A 21,405-nucleotide genomic window follows, 5' to 3' on the forward strand; every position below is an offset into this window, starting at 1 on the left:
TGTCTCCCCTCCCTGCAAGGAACCCCTATTTGCCTGCAGCGGAAGGATACTTCCTTTGACTATTGTTGGCTCACAGGAGTAGTCCCAGTCAATACGGCAGATCTGGTAATAAAGGTGCACAATATACCTGTAAGACAAAATTGAACATATGAAGCTTCCCAGATCAGATCATTGCCTACTCTGGCACCTGTGGCTGAGATCCATTATATATACTACAGCCCCTTGAACATAAAAATCCTATCTGTGTGATCTCAATACTACTTATGTACGATACTACTTAGAGTAGCGCTTTCAAGTGTTCAAAGCACTTCATAAGCCTAGGCTGGTTGTCATCCTTAGAGCACTGTAAGGTAAGTCACTAATTACTCCTCGGTTGCCAGTAGTGGAGGGGGCAGAGGCCAAGATACAATGTGGGCTGTAATGCCTAATAATGGTTTGGTGAAGTAAATAAGTACAATGTGAGGACTTCTTAATTCATGGCTCAGTCCCTTGGCTACTCAAGGGTGGGTAGGGGGAAATATCCCAATTGCACCCACTGGCCATTAAAAAGTGGATAGTTTTATCTGAGCTCATCACCCAAAATCCTCAGGGAGATGTAACAAAACTGGGTTCCGGTTTACATAGAACCCTTAAACCAGTTCAGTGTCACGGGACAAGGAAGAAGTAATGAAGGGACAAAGAGAATACACACAGGCTTATGCCTCATTCCCAGTCCAATAAACCATGGTTGCATTAGACTGGAGATCAAAATGTCTGAATTGAGCCACTATCTATAGCTGGACCTGGGATACGATGCTAGGCCAACACTTCTGTACAGACCACTCAATCACTCCATCCCGTCAGGATACAAGCAGGAATCTTCTTGTACTTAAAAATGTTCTTGAAACTGCAGCTGGCAGCATTCTGCCTCTAACTCAGTGGGAAAAGAAGCAGAGGTCCTTGTCACTGGCTTGGGCAACTTTTAAGAAACATTTAATAAAGGGTAAGTGATACAATAATTTACCTTTTCCCTAACCAATTCACAAGACTAGGCTTAAATAAAAGGAGCAGAGGGAGGTCTCTACTTACATAGCCGATTTGGACACAATGGCATCGTTATCGGCATTCTTCTCTTTCTGCCTGATTTCTTCTTTCAAAGCCTCCAGTTCTTTTCTTAAATCGGTATGATGTGAGTTAAGGAAGAATAACTAGGATGCATTCCCCAAACCCAACAGGGGCTATTGATTTCAGCAAGGGCAAATTACTTGAAATAGTTATTTGTCCTCTGAAGAAGGGCAACAAGGTGCCATGAAACTTTCTGATCTACTTGACTGCCTGTACAAAAGAGCAGACTAGAAATATAACACAATACAATGACGCAAAAGGGTCTTCACGTGGTGGACAGCTGAGCTGGATAAGCCTCTCTCCCTCTGTCTTAACTTACAAGAGGGAAAAATTAGGACTACAGTGGTGCCCCGCAAGACGAACGCCTCGCAAGACGGAAAACCCGCTAGACGAAAGGGTTTTCCGTTTTGCAGGCGCTTCGCAAAACGAATTTGCCTATGGGGTTGCTTCGCAAGACGAAAAAATCTTGCGAGTCCCCGCGGGTTTTTTTCGCTCCCCCCCTTTCCCTAAGCCGCCTATCAGCTGTTCCGCTGAAAAACCCGCTTAACAGCTGATCAGGGAAAGCCGCTAGACCGCTGTAGCGCTAGTCAATGGGCTTGCTTCGCAAGACGAAAAAATCGCTAGACGACAAGAATCGCGGAACGGATTCTTTTCGTCTTGCGAGGCACCACTGTACAGTGGACACTCGGGTTGCGAACATGATCCACGCAGGATGCACATTCGCAAACCGCAGCGGCGTGTCTGCACACGTTGCGATTCGGCGCTGCTGCACATGTGCAAATTGCAATTTAGTGCTTCTGCGCATGCGCGACTGCCTAAACCTGGAAGTAACCCGTTCCGGCAGCCCCTAACCCGAAAAAATGGAACCTGAAGCATCTGTAACCCGAGGTATGACTGTACCGGGGATTGGGAACCTATGGTTCTTCAGATATTGTTGGACTACAACACCCATCATCCCTAACCATTGGTTGTGCTGGCTGGGGATGATGGGAGTCAGAGTCCAATAACATATGGAAGACCTCGGGTTTCCCAATCCAAGGCTGAGGTGTCTTCAGCAAAGTGTCTCTTGACTTGATTTTGTTCATCCCAAAATATATAAGCATCTACAGAGGAAAGGGAAAGCTGAGGGTAGTTAAGATGCACACTTGACTTTAAGAAATCTGATTTCAAAAAGCGAGACTCCTGAGTAAGTAAGAGTTGCTTCATCAAGCCCAATGGTGTCTACTTTGAGAAGCAACGTCTCCCTGAGATCTCATAGGCAGGTCTTCCTAAGCCCCAGTATCGAAGGTCCTTTTCGTGAGGCTACCAGGGATTGAGACTTTCTGTATTCAAAGGAGGTACTCTACCAGTGTCCCTTCCCATAAGAAAGGATGGGGGAAAGGTAAAGTGAAGTCCTGCCCTCGTCAAAACAACAGCTGTTACCCCTGCTTGGTGAAATCAACAATTCTGGGGGAGAGACAGTGAATAACTCACCAGAAATTAGCAAGGACATACAACTAAAAATACAGCTGTATATCAGTTCAGACAAATCAAGTTAAATCCACTCAGCTGGCTAAGCACGAGTAGCCATGCCCTGCCTTGCTGAGCCAGGGTGACACCTTCAAACAGAAAAGTTACCAAACCTTGGCTGATCTGTAGCATGCTCTAAAAGGGGAGAAATGTTTGAGGGATTGACCAGGGGATGTTTCGATTTGGCACCAGGTGCAGATGGGGAAGGATATTTGGTGTTGGTCCTCAATTCAGCAGCCTTCTCATTTGCCTGGAGCAATTCGTCTTCAATTTTCTGCAGCTTTTGGAGGTTTGCATTCAGCTGCTGTTCCCTGTCGCAAAGTTTCTGGGCCACTTTCTCCTCTGCAGTCATGAGATCTGTCATAAGGAAAGGATAGGGTACCAACATTATAAAAGCGCCCACTTCAGTTCTCCTGATGGTATTTAGATAGCAGTACAAAGCAACCCTCTTCCATAAAACTTTTGGGATCATCTGTTCTTTCATGACAGCTGCTTTTAACTATCTGACAGCTGATTTCTACTATCAGGAATGTACTACTTTTGCAGATACTTGATTTTGTGTTAAATTGCGTGTGTGAGAGAGAGAGACAGACAGACATTTAATTGCACATATATTTGCTACCTTTGGGATTTTTAACAAAATGCAGCCTATAAATGTTTATCAGCAAACAAACATTATTACTACTAATGACAAGCACCTCTCCTTCAAATCCAATACTCCTTCACTTTGGGTTTACAGCTGAGAGACTTGCACTGCTTCTGCAAAGCCCCACTGGAATCAAACACAGCCCCACTGACCATGAACATGCAGATTTTTTTTAAAAGAAGACCCTCCAGATCCTTTCCAACTCTACAATTCTATGATTTAACAAAAAGATCAGTTGGTGAGGTTTGGGAATAACTACTGTTCTTGAAAGTTTCCAAGTTGTGGGAAGTGAATTACCAGCTAAAATATTGTGGCCATCTTTGGGACTGTTTGTTCCTTAGATGCTTTGCAAAAGGATGCGGAGAATCCATCAGGGCCAGAGATTTTCCCACCTTCAAGTTTTTAATTCCTTCATCTCCTCTTTTGATACTTCCTTTTTCATACATTTGCTGTCCTCCTTTAGTAAAGGTGTCTTTAAAAAATCTTCATATCTTTTAGAGGGGAGAGGTGGAGGAGTAGAGGAGAAAACCTTTCTAAATTCTGCAGATATTAATTTTGCTATGAGTATTATTTGTGTAGCCTAAGCCATTACAAAAAGCAAGATACATAGGACAAAATACATTATACAGCTAAAATACATTATACAGCTTCAATACATTATACAGTAAAATAATTACTAAAACAAGGCATTCTGTCAGATAAACGTTTGCTCCCCTGAATGTTACTTATCATCCCCTCAAACTTTTCTCCTTAAAATTACCACTCTTAAGGCAAAACAAGCCATTTTCCCCCAGATGTGTAGGAGGACTTGGCCCCTAATAAAGTTAATCAGGTACCCAATTGATCTCTCAGCTGCAGGATTTGCATACAGACAGAATTAAAGGGAAGATGAGGCTGGTGACATCTACTTGAAACGACTGGATAGTATGCCAAACCAACATTAGGTATCCCTTATAATAAACCCCAATTTCATTAAGAGAAAAAGCACCCAAGAGTGAGAGAGAAAGGATGAGATTCGTGTTAACCTGATCAGTGTCTAGATGACAACTGCACGCACACTCCTGCCCCTCACAAGTACATCTCTGCAACCAAACTGCAAAGTGCCAAAGAGAGCTGGTAGGAAGCTACCCATCTAGTAAATAGATTCAGAATAGTTCAGGTTTTGAACATAGCTCCACATTTTCACCAAATTCCAAACAGCCCTTCTCTCTTCCTTCCTCTCCCCATTTCCCATGATGCACTTGTGAATCAACAAAATTCAGCTATCTCCAACCATGGAGTTCCTTTTTAAAAAAATATTTATAAAATTTTCCATTTTAACTATCCAATAAAAACCACATTAAAACATTCCAAATTATAATACAATCAAAAAAGCCAAATATTCAATGCCTGTCTGTCCGCCATGGTGAATGGCTGTGCCCATTCCAGCAGAGCCTTTCCGTGCAGCTAATTGAGCATAATATGGGAGTAATTCTCCTCCAAAAAATCCCCAGGGCTGGGGGGGCTGCTCCACCTGCTGATCATCCAATTCCTGCCGCTTGTCTTGAAGGAATGCAGGGGGCAGGGGGCGCTGGGTGCAATGTACCGCGTGTTTTGGCAACTCTCCAAAGCTGTTGCCATGAGCGGAGGGCACCTGTTCTTAAGATGAAATTTGGACTTAATTAACAGGCATGCTCTGAAGTAGGAGGGATAAAGTATTCTGCTAATTGAATCAGCCACTGAGTGCCAAGGTTTCGACCTGAAGAAGGGCTTTCATTGTGATCGGATCGGTGTGTTGGGGGAGGTGAGCCTCCATTATCCTCTTTTGATATATTTTATATTTGCTGTTTTATTCAGCAAATCTCTCCCGAAAGACTGATTTTTGAAATGCAAGCAGGATTGAAAGAATATCTTGTTATTGCCATTGTTATGGTTTAATCACAAAATTGTGTGAAATTTTTACTACGATTCTGGCAATGATCCTCAATGGAATAATATAAAAAAGGGAAACCGAAAGTGAGTTGCTGAGGACTTTGGATTATAACAGGAAAATAAAGAATTCACAGAGAACTACAATGCACTAACCCACTTGCTAAACTAATTCAGAGGTTGCTAAAAATAAACAACGGATCAACATCGGGAACGTTTTATTTGGACTAATTAAGAAATGCAGTATGAGATTAGATCATCACCTGCCGAACTTCAGAGCATGGCAAGTCACCCAAAAGATATATAATCCAACCATGGAGTTCCTATGCAGGCAATGATCAAACTTTAGTACTGTAGTGGACTAGGAACACCTGGTGCTGTAATGTTCATCCAACCCCAAGCAAGTGCAGGGACCGTGGTCCACACAGGGTTTCAGTACATGAGGGCTGGTATTCAGCTAAGTTTTGCTAAGGGTAGACCCACTGAAATTAATGGGCCTAACTTAGTCATGTTCATTAATTTCAAAGGGTGTACTGTAGAGTAAAAATCAGCTGAATAACACCCTATCTGTTTTATATAATTTAGATACTGGTGTTCCAGGCCTCAATGTGCATAAGCATAAAATCACACAAATGGGGAGCATCCTCTAAAAAGCCTCTTAAATGGTCTCCACCTGTAACAAAATTAAGAGATACATGGTATTATACCCAGTAACATACTCAATCACAACTGTTGCTATTCAGTTACCTTTCAGCAGCTGGGCTGTGCTCTTTTGAGTATCCCAGAGCTTGTTGAGCATCTGCTCCTCTTTCACTAGAGTCTCCTTCAGAATTTCTGCCCCATTGGCTCTTGTCATCATTTCAAGCAGCTGCTTGGTCCTTCTGTCTAGATGTTGTAACTCTTCACTGACGGCAGCCATCACACCTATTAATATGCCAAGCTAAAGGGCAGGGGGATTAGGGTCAGCATTTGGGGGATTCTAAGGCATGCAATCTCCCAGCAATTTCCAGAGGAAGGGTGAGCTCCTGCTTGATCCCCCCACCCAAAGTCCCTTTGTATAAATGCCAAAAGTGGCAGCAAATTATGGACGAGTCATCCAATATGGGCAAATCAGGGTGGAAGCAGCAGTGTGCCTTACCATTTCTACTGTTCCCAGTAAAAGGTAAAGGTAAAGGGACCCCTGACAGTTAGGTCCAGTCACGGACGACTCTGGTGTTGCGGCGCTCATCTCACTTTGCTGGCGTACAGCTCAAGTGGCCAGCATGACTAAGCCGCTTCTGGCAAACCAGAGCAGTGCACGGAAACACCGTTTACCTTCCCGCCAGAGTGGTACCTATTTATCTACTTGCACTTTGACATACTTTCGAACTGCTAGGTGGGAGGAGCAGGGACCGAGCAACGGGAGCTCACCCCGTTGCGGGGATTCAAACTGCCAACCTTCTGATCAGCAAGCCCTAGGCTCTGTGGTTTAACCCACAGTGCCAACCCATTATTATATTATAAAGTCTCAGTACATGTCTGCTACCCAACAAAGGCTTTCTACCAGTTTTTACAGTATTTGGCTACCCAACGCCAATGTAGCCAAGTGCACTTGTAAATAATAATAATAATAATAATAATAATAATAATAATAATAAGATGGATTACCGCCAGAAGCATACAAAAGCTTTTCAGCATGCATCACCCTGGGATTTTGTTTCCTCTCATTAATATATTTCTGTTTTCTTGCAACCACAGATTTCCCCCCATGGAACGCCCTCTCATCAGATGTCAAGAAGATAAATAACTATACAACTTTTAGAAAGACATATGAAGGCAGCCCTGTGTAGGGAAGTTTTTGGGGCAACCAAGTCAGATGGGCGGGGGTACAAATAATAAAACTATATTTTTCTCCGTGTGCCCTGTCCCCACCCCCCGCCCATTCAATCAGTGCCTTATTCGGAGCAGTCAGTTCTTGCTGCCTCCCTGGCGCAAGATAAGCGCCATACTCGGAAGGAGGCGCTCGAGGGCGCCCCGCTATTGCCCCCCCCCCGGCCCTTCCCTTCCTGGCCCATCAAAACCCCAGGTTCGTCGCCGGCACTCTGCACAGGGTCTAAGGCGCGCTTGACTGAGCTGAGCCTCGGGTAATCAGAGCAGGCAGGCCCGGCGGAGGGGGGCATGGGCATAGCTCCCCCCCCAAAAACAACAAGTAAATAAACAAAAATACCTAACTAAATGACCAACTGCATGGCAGATAACTCGATCCCCCCCGCCCGCCCCCTCCCCTCCAGATTAACCCTGGCTGCGCCCATGGACGGGGACACGCCTCACATCGAATGGCGAGGTTCAGAAGCGAAGGACCCTCCTCGATTGCCTTCCTGGCGTCGCCCGCGCGGATTCCGAACTCGGCGCCTCTGAAACGCTCAGCGAACAGTCCGCCCTGATTGGGCGCCGCCGAAACCCGCGAGGCGCTGATTGGCCGCTTCTGGAGTGACGTCACGCGCACGCGCGGCTCCGTCGTTCCTCTCCAAACCCTAATGATAGGGTAAATACAGCAGACCCCGCCCAAAATAGGGTTAATGGCCAATGGCCGTTTTCGATTCCCTCCCCCGGAAGTCCATGTCGTTGTGTCACTCTACACTTTCCCTCCCTAACTTTATGATTCGCACAAACACACACACCGCCTCAATAGCGGCCGGCTTCGTTACTCAAAGCGCATGCGCGCGCGGCCGTTGCCAAGCCCAAACGTTTTTCTGCCTGCCGCTTGCACACACACCCGCCTTTCTTCTCGTGCGCATGCGCTCCTTTCCTCCTCGTCCTCCTTTCCTGCCCCGCCCTCCCGAAAGCGCCGAGCTTCCACGCGGGCGACGCCTTCGCTGCGAAGAGACGCCAGGGGGCGCTGCTCTACCCCGACTCGGTTCCGCGATCGAAGCTGCTTTTCCATATACAGAGCATTTTTAATTTTAAAATTTAATATAAAAAAATAGCTGCGAGCCTCGCTTTTCTTGTAAACCACATTTGCACAAACTGACCGCACCGAAAGCTTTATAGGGAAGAGGGTTCCAAAGGCGCGCAGTTTTGCTTGCATAGCTTAACAGTTATGGGTCAGCAATAGTCTGAGCAGATTTTATCCTTCTTTTTCTTTTATTTTTTACTGGAGACCACCAGAGAGAAAACTCAGCGCAAGACTGAGCCTATGAAAACCTCTCATGAAGATTCAGTGTCAAGAGCCCCTCCAGCAGATCAAGGAGCAGCTGAATGCACTGTGAAGACAAAGAATCAGTCCAGCACCCCTCCCCTCCATGCACTTTAACACATTTCATAGAATTATAGAATCACAGCATTCTAGAGTTGGAAGGGACCCTGAGGGTCATTTAGTCCAACCCCCTGCAGTGCAGGAATCTCAGCTACAGCACCCCTGGCAGATGGCAATCCAACCTCTGCTTAAAAACCTCCAGGGAAACTTTCCGAGGGAGTCCATTCCACTGTCAAAGAGGTCTTAGAATCATAGAATCATAGAGTTGGAAGAGACCACAAGGGCCATCGAGTCCAACCCCCTGCCAAGCAGGAAACACCATCAGAGCACTCCTGACATCTGGTTGTCAAGCCTCTGCTTAAAGACCTCCAAAAAAGGAGACTCCACCACACTCCTTGGCAGCAAATTCCACTGTCGAACAGCTCTTACTGTCAGACAGTTCTTCCTGATGTTTATTCAGAATCTCCTTTCTTGTAACTTGAACCCATTGGCTTGATTCCTACCCCCTAGAGCAGGAGAAAATGAGGTTGCTCCATCTTCCATCTGACAGCCCTTAAGATATCTGAAAATGGCTATCACTTCTCCTCTCAGTCTCCTCTTTTCCAGGCTAAACATACCCAGCTCCTTCAACCATTGCTTTTATATATATATAAAGCTTGGTTACCAGACCCTTGATCATCTTGGTTGCCCTCCTCTGCACACATTCCAGATGGTCAATATGCTTCTTAAATTGTGGGGCATATGACTGGACACAGTATTCCAGGTGTGGTCTGACCAAGGCAGAATAGAATGGTACTGACTTTCCTTGATCTGGAGTCTATACCTCTGTTGATGCACCCTAGAATAATAGATTTTTTTGCTGCTGCATGGCATTGTTGACTCATGTGAAGCTTGTGGTCCACTAAGACCTCTAGATCCTTTTCACATGTGCTACTGGTGAGCCAGGTGTCCCCCATCTTATATTTGTGAAGATGGATATTCCTGCCTAAAAGCTGACATTTGTCTCTAGTGACATTCATTTTATTAGTTGGGGCCCAGTTCTCCAACCTGTTAAGGTCCCAACTGCGTCTTCTGCGGTGTTAACTACCCCTTCCAGTTTGGTGTCATCTGCAAATTTGATGAGCAGCCCTTCAATTCATTCATCCAAGTTGTTTATAAATATGTTGAACAACACCAGGCCCCCCACCTTGTCTCTTTTTTCCAGGATGATGAGGCACCAAACATGAGCGCTCTTTGGGTTCGGTCAGTCAACCAAGAATATGTCTAGCAAATGGGGAAGGTATTCAAGAGAAGAGGAATTGGGGAAACTAACCTGAATGTCAAAATCACCCACAATTAGAGCAGGAATCAAGGATTCAAATTTTGAGAGAATAAGATAAGATTGGCAGGGGTGTGTGTTGAGAAATAATTTCCAGTCATGCAGAGAGAGGTAGTGAGAAGGGGAGAATGGAATTCATATGGAGAGAAAGAATGACCTTGACAGGCCCATGAAGGGAGGTAACCATATACACATGCAGTGGTACCTTGGTTTAAGAACAGCTTCGTTTATGAACAACTTGGATTAAGAACGCTGCAAACCTGGAAGTAGGTGTTTTGGTTTGTCAACTTTGCCTTGGAAGCTGTTGAGTGTGCTCTATTTGCAAATTGAGTCCCCCACGGCTATGGGAAAGCATGCCTTGGTTTAAGAACGCTTTGGTTTAAGAATGGACTTCTGGAACGGATTAAGTTTGTAAACCAAGGTACCACTGTATTTCATTTGGGGCTGGGGGAGTAGGAAATTGAAAATAAACCATTTCATAGGTTTGTTGGTTTGCTATCTGTGTGTGACTGACACCTGCATATTAAGTTTTAGGCAACACTTTCAAAATAGATAGGCTTAGCAAAAAAGTCCAGCCCCTGTAGTTTTCTCCACACATGTAAAGCTGACATACCCACAGTACATTTTGTACACCACAAAATCCTCTCAATAAAAAAATCACTATGGAATAGCAATCAAAACAATGAAAATACAAAGAAAACCAAGGTGCTCTTATTTTTTGCACGTGTACAGCTCCCCCGAGCTGGGCAGCTAACGCCAGGTTTCATTCAGGTTCCCAGCAAGCACCCTTTCCCGGCCTCCTTGCATGTCTTCATGTAGAAACAGGAGAAGCCTAGCTATGTTCCAGCACACACAGCTTCTGGGAGATGCAGGCAAAGACACGTGAGCGAAGAGCCAGAGTCTCACTGGAGAGCTCCTTGGGGGATAGAGCTAAGCAGTTCAGTTACCATGGACAGCGACAAAGGGCAGCTGAGAATGAGGTTCTGCCTTGCTCTCCATCCCTCTCGCTTCCTCTGCGCAAGGATCGCCTCCCAGGGTTGGGTTTGCTTCTGCAAGAAAGGAGTTTTTGGAAACAAATCAAGTGGGCATATCTCTGTCTGGCTTTCATCAAACCAAGCCCAGGCACAACGTATAAACTCAGGGCACTTTCACAATTCATACTGAAGATGCTCATGCAAGATGGAAAGTGGAAGGGAGTCATGTTCACATTGAATGTGCATTCTAGCCAGTGTGGGGTTTACATATATGGCAGAGAGAACAGGAAGGGGACATCAGATCAGGCATCTCTCATGAAAACATAGGCAGCCTTTGTCTGGTCCAGGAGATCAGAGCATATTACTGGATTTTGTATCAGCTACACCCACTGCAAGAGGGGGCACGGGTGGCGCTGTGGTCTAAACCACTGAGTCTCTTGGGCTTGCCAATCAGAAGGTCGAATCCCCGCGACTGGGTGAGCTCCCGTTGCTCGGTCCCAGCTCCTGCCAATCTAGCAGTTCGATAGCATGCAAAAAAAAGGTGCAAGTAGATAAATAGGTACCGCTCTGGCAGGAAGGTAAATGGCATTTCCATGCACTGCTCTGGAAAAACTGCAGGTTCCCTTGGGCTGTAAAGCAAGATGAGCGCCACAACCCCAGAGTCATCTGCAATTGGACTTAACTGCCAGGGGTCCTTTACCTTTGTTTGTTTTTTACACCCACTGCAAATTTGTTTCTCTGTGTTAGCTTTTATCGTTACAGCTCTAAATGTCCAATCTATCTCTGGAATTGCCCCCTCCCTTATTACCTGAGAAGTCCGCTCCTCTGTGGAAGTCCCCCTACCTGTTCTCACATGATTTGAGACATAAGTGCCCATAAGAAAGAGCCTTCTCAGTTGTGGTGCCCAGGCTGTGGAGTAGTCTGCTTAAGAGAAGTTCACCTGGCCCTCTGCTGCTCACCTTTCAGCAGGCATTTTATTTATCTGAGTGTCTTTTAAGCATAATTCAATACTGCTGTCTATATTTTATTTCCTTTTGTCACTGTGTACTTATTGGCTCTGTGTTTTTGTGAGCCCCATTGAATGCATTTGTTGGGGAAAGGCGGGGCATAAATCCTTGCAAGAAAGCAACAGACCCCATTGAACAGAGGCAGGCCTCAACAGCTTGGTGGCCTCCAGCAGTTTTAGACTATAATTCCCATCAGCCCTGGCCGGGATGGCTTTGCTGGCTGAAGGCAGAGGGTGCTGCAGTCAAAAACATGGCGGGCATCCATTTTAGGGAAGGCTGGGATAGAGGGACAGTTCTTTACTCTTTAGACTTGATTTGCGGCCTGCTTGCCAGGGGAAGTTAAAAAATGGCTGCCTACCACTACTCTAAGCATATATAAACAAAGCACATGATAGCTAGCTGCCGCAGGCAACAACATTTCCACATACTTAGTATCTATTGATTGCACGTCTCCTACATAAACAGTTAAGAGACCGAGAGCACCCAGTGCAACAGGGGCCTGCTTACCTTGTAGCTGCATGCTATATCATCATAAAGATTTGGCTCATTCCCTGCATATATGCTGAGACAATATTGCTGGCTAGAATTGCTCTAGGCAGCTTTGCTAGGGCTAGCTGTGCTTCTTGGACCCATCAATGCCAATTGATTTCCTTAAATGCCCTGCATTAGGCTCGCTCTTATCACCTCTGTAATTTCCATTCAATATATTGATCTTGGCCATCTTCTGGCTCTGTTTGTCAAGGCTGCTGAAATGGGGTTTTTGTGGGGGTGCTAAGCCCTTTGTGAGCACGTAACTGTAGCCACTCCTGTGCTCCACTTCCATAGCTCTCACTTCCCTGATTATTATTGTTGTTTATTGCATTTATATTCCCCCCTTTTTCTTCTTCAAGGAGATCTAGGTGGCTACATGGTTCTTTCTCCTCCTCCTCATTTAATCTGATGGCACAAGTCCCCTGTTCTTAAATATTTCTGGTTGCTGAGCCTCAGGGATACATATGGACTTTTAAAGTGAGGCTGCAGGGTTGCCAAGGAGATTAATGCTCCACATTACCCTGAAAATTCACACTTATGTTTACTCCTTAAAATATAACACTAACATCTGACAGAAATCTATTTTTCACTAGGGCTGCCACCCAATTAAGGAAATCTTGGTCAAATAATCATAAGTCCTTTAATTGATGGATAAATCCATCTATTATTTTTTTTGGGGGGGTGACACATGAATAACTTTAAAGTGGGGGAAAGCTTACTTTGGGATGGATCCAGACTTATTTATGATTTTAGTAGACCTGTAGATCAATGACACCTGTCTGAATCCAACTCCATTTTTAGATCAGGGACGGGGAATATATGGCCCTCATAGAATCATAAAAAAGATAAAGGTAAAGGAGCCCTCACAGTTAAGTCCAGCCGCGAACGACTCTGGGGTTGCAGCACTCATCTCGCTTTACTGGCTGAGGGAGCCGGCGTTTGTCCGCAGAGAGTTTTTCCGGGTCATGACTAAGCCGCTTCTGGCGAACCAGAGCAGCACACAGAAACGACATTTACCTTCCCACCAGAGTGGTACCTATTTATCTACTTGCACTTTGACGTGCTTTCGAACTGCTAGGTTGGCAGGAGCTGGGACCGAGCAACGGGAGCTCACCCCGTTGCAGGGATTCAAACTGCCAACCTTCCAATCGGCAAGCCCTAGACTTTCAGTTTAAGTTTAGTTTAGGTTTAGACCACAGCGCCACCCGCGTCCCTTCATAGAATCATAGAGTTGGAATTGTATAATAGTGAGGATCCTCTAGCCCAGTGTTTCCCAACCGGTGTTCCGCGGCACACTAGTGTGCCGTGAGACACCGGCTGGTGTGCCGTGGGAGGGAGGCGGGCGAGTCGGGCGGTGAGAGGCGGCGGCGGCGAGGATCCGCGTCGAGCCGGGGGCGGCTCCGCGGTGCTGGTGCCGAGCGGCGGGGCAGCGCGCGCAAAAGGGAGGAGCGCGAGACAGCGGAGGAGGAGGAGGCCGGCATGTCTGGGTAGCAGCAGCAACAGCAGCAGCAGCAACTCCCGGCGACGGCTCCTCCTCCGCCCGCTATCGCCGCCACCACCACAACAGCCGCCGCCGCCTCAGCTGCCGCCGTCCCTCAGTCCCTCGCTCTGCTGCCTCCTCCCACCCCGGCAAGGGGAAGGGAAAAAACTTTCACTTTTGTGCGTCCCTCCCGGCGTGACGCTGCGCGCTGACGTCACGGGGCGGGGCTTTAATGGTGGTGTGCCGCGAGATTTTTTTCCGGTAAACAGGTGTGCCGTTGCCCAAAAACGTTTGGGAAACACTGCTCTAGCCAAACCCTCTGCAGTTGTCCCAGACAGGGATTGAACCTGCAACCTTGGCATTATCAGCACCATGCTCTAGCCAACTGAGCTATCCTCCTGAAGTCCTTGGACTCCCTTTCTCATCAGTCTCAGCTAGCATGCGCAGGAGCTCAAGGGTGAAAGGCGTCAGCCAACAACACCTGGAGACTCAGCTCATGCTAATTATGTAAACTTGTCACAGCAGGCATAATCTTAAAAGAGGCATCCCTCTTTTTTCCCCACACAGAGGGATGCCTCTACTAAGATAGCAATTGCAACCTGCGGCTTTTATGAGTATTTACTTGCTCCACTCATCAACTCCCGGTCATCCCCCCACATTAACCTCCTTGAGCATCTTCTTTCAACCCCATGCAACTACTTTGCTCACTTTACATCTTCCCAATCCCATTTTTTAAGCACTTCTCTCTTCTTTTCTGCAAACCCACTTTGCACCCGTTTCCACCTTCACACCCATGTCCATGTTTCCCTCCTCCCTTGGGGCAACCCCCAGCCCAGCCCCTGTTGCACACAAACCACCATAGTGGCAAATCCCTGCATCTTTGTTCTGTAAACAACTCCTGAGACCTCCAGGTGTAGGGTGGTATATAAATACAACTAATCATCATCATCTTCTTCCTCCTCCCACACGGTGCAACTCTGGTGGGTAGGACTCGAACCAGTGGATTCAAGTTATAAGAAAAGAGATTCCAACTGAACATCAGCAACAACTTTCTGACAGTAAGAGCTCTTTGACAGTGGAACGGACCCCCTTTGGAAGGTGGTGGCCTCTCCTTCCTTGGAGGACAGAAGTTGGTGGCATTTTTCCATCTCCGCTGTGTTAAGCAGTTGGTCCCTTACCTTTCTCGCCCTGATCTGGCCACAATGATCCACACGACGGTCACCTCCAGGCTTGATTATTGTAACTCACTCTACGCGGGGCTGCTCTTGAAGCTGACTCAGAAACTCCAGCAGGTGCAAAATGCCGTGGCGAGGCTCCTTATGGGGACCTTGCCGCGGGATCACATTCATCCAGTGCTTTACCAACTGCACTGGCTCCCAGGGAGTACAGGGTCAGGTTTAAGGTGATGGCTTTGACCTTTAAAGTCCTCTGCCGGCTAGGACCCTCGTACCTACGGGACTGCCTCTCCTGGTATGCCCCGCGGAGGATCTTAAGGTCCACAAATGAAAACACTTTGGAGGTCCCAAGTCTCAAGGTGATTAGGTTGGTCTCAACTAGGGCCAGGGCCTTTTCAGTACTGGCCCCGACTTGGTGGAACGCTCTGTCATAAGAGACTAGGGCCCTGCGGGACTTTACATCTTTCCGCAGGGCCTGCAAGACAGAGCTGTTCCACCTGGCCTTTGGTTTGGACTCAGCCTGACCCTTATGTTTCCCTCCCCTTATGGTTTTGATCGATGGGCTACTTTTAAAATGAGGCTGAATTTTAAATTGTATTTTAACCTGTATTTTAAATTGGTTGGGTTTTTTTTCCTATTATATTTTTAATGTAATTTTTCTGGTGTTAGCCACCCAGAGGGGTATAAATATATTATTATTATTATCATCATTATTATTATTATTATCTGTCATTAATGCTTCAGCTAAGACTCCTGCATTGCATGGAATTGGACCTCAGGATCCTTTCCATGACTCTATCAGATAGACAAGGAAGGAAGCAATGCACTTACAGGGATGGGGAGGCCCTGCAAGTTGCTTTCTTCACCCGCCCCATACACAGCGCACATAATGATTATATTGCATGTGCCCTGGAGGCCGGAGGTGTGCTCCATTGTCTCTCGGGACAGAAAGATGCCAAGCACAAGCTCCTGTTGCACAAACAATAAAGACACAAAGAATTATTGTAAGCATAAATCTGCAGCTCCAGAGACCACCCTGCTCACTTCTTACAAGCATGTTTTTGACTGAACAGTATAAAAGGAAAGAAGACAAGCACAGAGCACCCAAATACAGTGGTACCTCGGGTTACATACGCTTCAGGTTACAGACTCCACTAACCCGGAAATAGTACCTCAGGTTAAGAACTTTGCTTCAGGACGAGAACAGAAATCGTGCTCTGGTGACGCGGCGGCAGCGGGAGGCCCCATTAGCTAAAGTGGTGCTTCAGGTTAAGAACAGTTTCAGGTTAAGAACAGACCTCTGGAACGAATTAAGTACGTAACCAGAGGTACCACTGTAGTTCCATCCCAAAAAAAACCCTGCAGGGAAAGCACCTATTTGACTTCATGCAAGGGTTCACTGAGGGGGGAAATAGGGACACTTGGAGGGCCTGAAGTGTATATGAAATATAAAAGGAACTTTACACTCTGCAGTGACAATAGATCTATGGTCTCAGATTCCCTGGCAAGCCTATTACTCTTATTTTCCCTGGGGACGGAAGGCTGCCTGCAAGCAGATACGCATCTAGCCTTGTCTCCTTGGCAATGAAAGACCCATGTTCTCAAATCTACTCTTCAGTGAGAGACCCATGGTTTCAAATTTCCACAATATCTAGGCCTCATATACTTGAATCTTAAAGAGATGTATGGGGAATATGCTGCGATGGCCGCAGAAAGTTTAGGCTTTGGCGTTGCTTTTTTGATTCCATAGCAACGATTCTGGTGTTGCAGCACTCACTTAATGATGCCTTGTGGAGCTCAGGAGACTGTTGCGTCCGAGGGGGAGGTAGTAAGTCTCTGTACACAAGTGTGGCAAGTCCTGAAGAGACCCAAGGCAGGTGTTTGGCCTGTTAAATTTGCCTGCCTGCCTGTTCTCCCCTGCTTCCCCTGCATTTTCAGTCGGTCCTACAGCCACACACAAGCTACCATTCTGAATAGAATTCATAAACACACACCTCAGATATGTAGATCAGTGGTTGGAGGAATGGGAGCAAGGGTGGCAGGGAGCAGAAGGGCCCTAATGCTTGGCTCTTGAAAGAAGCTCTTAGGCCAGATTCATCCTGGCTCTGTCTTTGGCCACCCTGAGCACCTTGAACACCAGACCCTCCAAGTGTCCCTATCTTCCAGGGCAGTCCAGGACCTCCACACATTCTGCCTAGGCTTGTGCAGTAGGGAGGTCACTTTGGCCTGCTAACACAGCAGCTTGACTTCACCCCTGGAGGCGCACTCCATTGTCTCTTGAGACAGAAGCATGCAAAAAATGCTCAGAGCTGTACAATATGGGGCTCAAGCAGGCATCGGGCCACAACTCATGTTTAGGTCATGTGTGATGGCCTGGGATTCGGACTCAGAGGCTGAACCTGAGGGATCCCAGCCTGCACAGGATTCCCCACCTCCAGAACCAGCTGAGCCGGGGCTGGGGCTTGAGCCTGAAGGGTCCTCACCTGTGCTGGATCCTCAGGTGCAGGCACCAGCTGAGTCTGCTCTGGCTCCTGAGGTGATGGAGGACCCATTGCCTGCAGGTGCTCCACTCTCAGCCCCATCAGAGGAAGCTAAGGTTGCCTCTGGGTCCGGTAACCCTCCAGCGTCTCCTGAGCTGCAGCGGCTCAGGGCAGAGAGGCGGAGGGAACTAAGTTCCCACAGGAGGAGTGCTCACCTCCAGGCCAGGAGAGGCGAGTCACCTGTGGACCGGGGCCGCCCTATGCCTCGGGGCAGATAAAAGCCAGCCAGACCCAGTCCGAAGTTGTGGGAGCAACATTGCTGGTTGCTAGTTCCTGCCTTAACCCTGTCCTGCTTTTCTGCCGGAGCTCCTGACCGGCCCTGGCTTCCTGCTTGCAAGCCTGTTCCTGACTTCACCCGACTCCCTGCCCTGCACCCAGCTTCAACTACTATGGACTGCCTCCACGTTGCACCTTGACCATGGACTGGACTTGGACCTCACCTCTCGGGTAACTCATGGGACCAGCACATCATGCGTGGGTCCCTGCCACACATTTAAAGTGCTCTAACAGTCACTGCCTGCAAAGAGTCCTGGGAACCATAGCTGAAGAATGCCAGGTTGTTAGGAGTCCTTTCACAGAGCTACTATTCCTAGCGCACTTAACAAATTTCTGTTCCCAGGATTCTCTGAAGGAAGCCATGAATGTTGAAGTAGTATGAGAGTGCTTCAAATGTATGGTGTGAATGTGATATTAGTTTATCTCTGGCACTTGGAGAAGCCACACCTGTCCTCTTTGGAAGCTTTCCTTGGCCCTCAAGGCCTCACTTCCTGCACCAAATCATGGCGACTGAAAGCTATGGCCAATGCGGCAGGTAGGTAGAACTCCTTGTGTTAGCTTATCCCCATTGAGCTGGGAGCAGACTCTCCAAGTTTCCCTATTTTCCAGGGAGATCCCTGATTTAGAGAAGCCATCCCAGTTTCTGATTTGATCCCGGAATGTCCCACTTTTCCTTAGGTAAAGGTAAAGGGACCCCTGACCATTATGTCCAGTCATGTCCAGTCATGGCCGACTCTGGGGTTGCAGCGCTCATCTCGCTTTATTGGCCAAGGGAGCCTGCGTACAGCTTCCGGGTCATGTGGCCAGCATGACTAAGCCGCTTCTGGTGAACCAGAGCAGCACATGGAAACACTGTTTACCTTCCTGCCAGAGCGGTACCTATTTATCTACTTGCACTTTGACGTGCTTTTGAACTGCTAGGTGGGCAGGAGCAGGGACCGAGCAACGGGAGCTCACCCCGTTGCGGGGATTCGAACCGCTGACCTTCTGATCAGCAAGTCTTAGGCTCTGTGGTTTAACCCACAGCGCCACCTGCATCCCGATCACTTTTCCTTAGGATGTCCCTATTGTCATTGGAGAAATGTTAGAGGGTATGGAGTTATCTGACCCCCGAGCCATTTGAAGCCAATCCTGTATAGGGAAGTTTAAAAACAATGTTTTCTTATGTTTTTATATATGTTGGAGGCTACCTTAAGTGACTGGGGCGACCCAGTAAGTTGTGTGGGGTATAGATAGTAAAATTACATTATGGAAGGGGCATCCCTATTGTCTTTGGAGAAATGTTGGAGGTTATGTGGTAGCCATCTGCGATGGTGTCCCTGTAGCTTTCAGAAAACAAGCCAGAAGCTCCCTTCTCTTAGAGTACTACCTCTTAGAGCAGGACGACACCACGGTAACATAGAAACCAAGCCACTGGGCTTTGAGGCCCCAGGCACCTTCCACCCTGTTGTTCTGTCTCTATGCTGCTTTAGCTGGTGCTGTTGTGATCAAGGAAATAGCCTATAAGCCCCAACAAATTTCAGTGTCTTTAAAAGGGAGGCTGTGAGCCACTGCGGTACTGCTAAGCCTCTAGCTTGTAGTCCCTGGTACTTGCAAGCAGATATGAAACACACAAAACAGGCTTGTGGGGGACAAGGGACCTTATCAGAGTTATCCAGAATATATAGCAAGTTCTTGTAGCCTTCTGTGTTGGAGTGGGCGTGGAGAGCCAGGCACATTTTTCCGTGTAGCGATTAAGATGTTTGAGGCATGTCAATCATGAAATTGGTTTAATTACTGATCAGACACCTCCAACCAAACCTACTTATGACATTGTTTTCTGTCTTCGATAGAGAAAAGACTGATGTACAGTGGAACTTCAGGTTGCGAACGTGATCCGTGCGGGAGGCACATTCACAACCCGCAGCGCCACGTCTGCGCACGCGCGAGCACCGAAACCCGGAAGTAACCCATTCCGGTACTTCCGGGTTCAGCACAGTGCGCAACCCAAAATCACGTAACCTGAAGCATCTGTAACCCGAGGTACCACTGTACAGCTCAAGGAAGTTTTGGTTGTCTTTTTTGTGTCAACCGCCAAAACAGTTGCTAACTAGTAGACAGCGACTCGGTGGATTGATATAGACAAATACAAATTTAATAAATAATACACAAAATTATACATAAATAAATATGGTCAGCAGCATGGAAAAATATGGGGACATCTCCAGGCACGTCTCATTAACAATGGTACTGTTTTATTGTGTGTAGCTCACACAAGGAAAACAATTGCTTTCCATCATTATCATATAGTTTGCTTTGGATAGATGTTCTGGGGCAATTTGCAGTTTGCACATTGTGGTATATAGGGCTGTATGGTGTACTTTTAACTCTTGCCGGGCTGGTTATTGTTAAGTATTGGATATCTGTTCTGTTAATTGCTCTTGTTACCTGAAATCAAATAAATTAAAGTTAACCAGAAGATGTTCTCTGAACATAAGAGTTCATAAATATGTTTACTACTGGAACTGAGATGATGGAATCTTTTTGTTTATTAATAGAGTGACAATAATCTGATGAACCATCCTGGGTTTGTGCACTGACTAAGTGCCACTTTTAGTTTGAGGAAAATGTCATTTACAGAACTTGTTCTAGATCCAAAATAGGGCTCCACCGCAATTTCCTGCTGAACATAACCCCCTTGCTATCAGCAAGAACCAGAGACAAAAAACAGGCTATGATATCCAGCAGGATCCTGCCACAGGGCTGTGATCTGGACTGGGAGCACATTTTCCGGCACGGTCCCCACAACTGCTTTTCCTTCAAAATAAAAGTGGCCAGGAAGCATGCTGTTGTAAAGGCATGAAAAATGTCACATGCAATTTGTCCCGTGGTGTATCCAGGCAGTGGTGTGAAGAGAAATCCTAGGTATATACTGTAATTGAAAATTTATTATATTGTCTTTGTACTAAGAGCAAAATGGCAGCTTCCTGTGAGCAATTTACTCACAGGAAGCACCAGCTGCAGGAGACAATAAATTCAGAAGTACCTACACCCTTCTGTGGTCTCTGTCAAATGTGAATGATGTCGTTTTCTCCTTAGAACAGTAAACTCCTCTGCCCAAATCAGTGTTCCATCAGATGAGCTTTTATTTTGTGCAAGTAGCATTAGCTAAACCACCTGCCTAAAGTTTCAAAGTAGCTTCTACATTACATGTGTGAGTTTCAACTGGAAATTGGTTTACATGTTATGCTTTGGAAATGTAATACGCAGAGCCTCTGAGAAGGAAGATCTGGGATTGGTTAGAAATGATGTCACCCAGGCCTTTGTTGCATTTTAGAAAGAAATATTTGGCTCCTGCCTTTGATGCCGACCTGGTCTTTGACTTGCTTCACTGCAGATGGAACGTCAGCGACTAAAGGGCAATGACTGCTGTCTTTGAGGGACCAAAGCAGGGGCAACCAACTTATGCTGAGATAGACTAGAACCTGTCTGAAAGTGAACATGTAAAAACATCTGCAGCATGCTAATTTAAACCACGTGCCTGAGCATTAGAAAGTACTATAATTCCTGGTGTGTACCCTTAGAATCCAAAGCTTTTAAAAGGTGCCTCCATCTTCCTTCAGAAAGGAATTCAAATAATGACTTACTGATGTGTGTCAGCATCAGACATATCTTCTTGGTACTACTACGGAAGATGATTTGCAGTTCTGTGAGGCTATCCAG

General features: G+C 46.6%; 1 protein-coding gene and 1 long non-coding RNA gene across 5 annotated transcripts in view; both read right to left on the reverse strand.

The window, feature by feature from the left end:
• Positions 1-7,913, reverse strand: part of SPC24 (SPC24 component of NDC80 kinetochore complex) — an 8,188-nt gene extending 275 nt beyond the window's left edge. Inside the window, exons 1-5 of one of the 4 annotated variants that reach the window (XM_083483240.1) lie at positions 7,828-7,913; positions 5,915-6,107; positions 2,826-2,970; positions 1,069-1,161; positions 51-127 (exon numbers count right to left, since the gene is read on the reverse strand). In XM_083483240.1, the coding sequence (XP_083339366.1) occupies positions 51-127; positions 1,069-1,161; positions 2,826-2,970; positions 5,915-6,086 (487 nt within the window). In that variant the 5' untranslated portion in view covers positions 6,087-6,107; positions 7,828-7,913. Of the gene's footprint in view, positions 1-50; positions 128-1,068; positions 1,162-2,825; positions 2,971-5,914; positions 6,108-7,373; positions 7,422-7,477; positions 7,630-7,827 lie in introns of those variants that run through there. The other 3 variants (XM_083483241.1, XM_083483238.1, XM_083483239.1) reach the window with 3 other exon arrangements.
• The window catches only part of LOC310697029, a 277,036-nt gene that overhangs the window by 42,359 nt on the left and 213,272 nt on the right, over positions 1-21,405 (reverse strand). The gene's annotated exons all lie outside the window — the stretch shown is intronic.

Source organism: Podarcis liolepis (genome assembly GCF_965112155.1).
Source record: "Podarcis liolepis genome assembly, chromosome: 17".
NCBI lineage: Eukaryota > Metazoa > Chordata > Lepidosauria > Squamata > Lacertidae > Podarcis > Podarcis liolepis.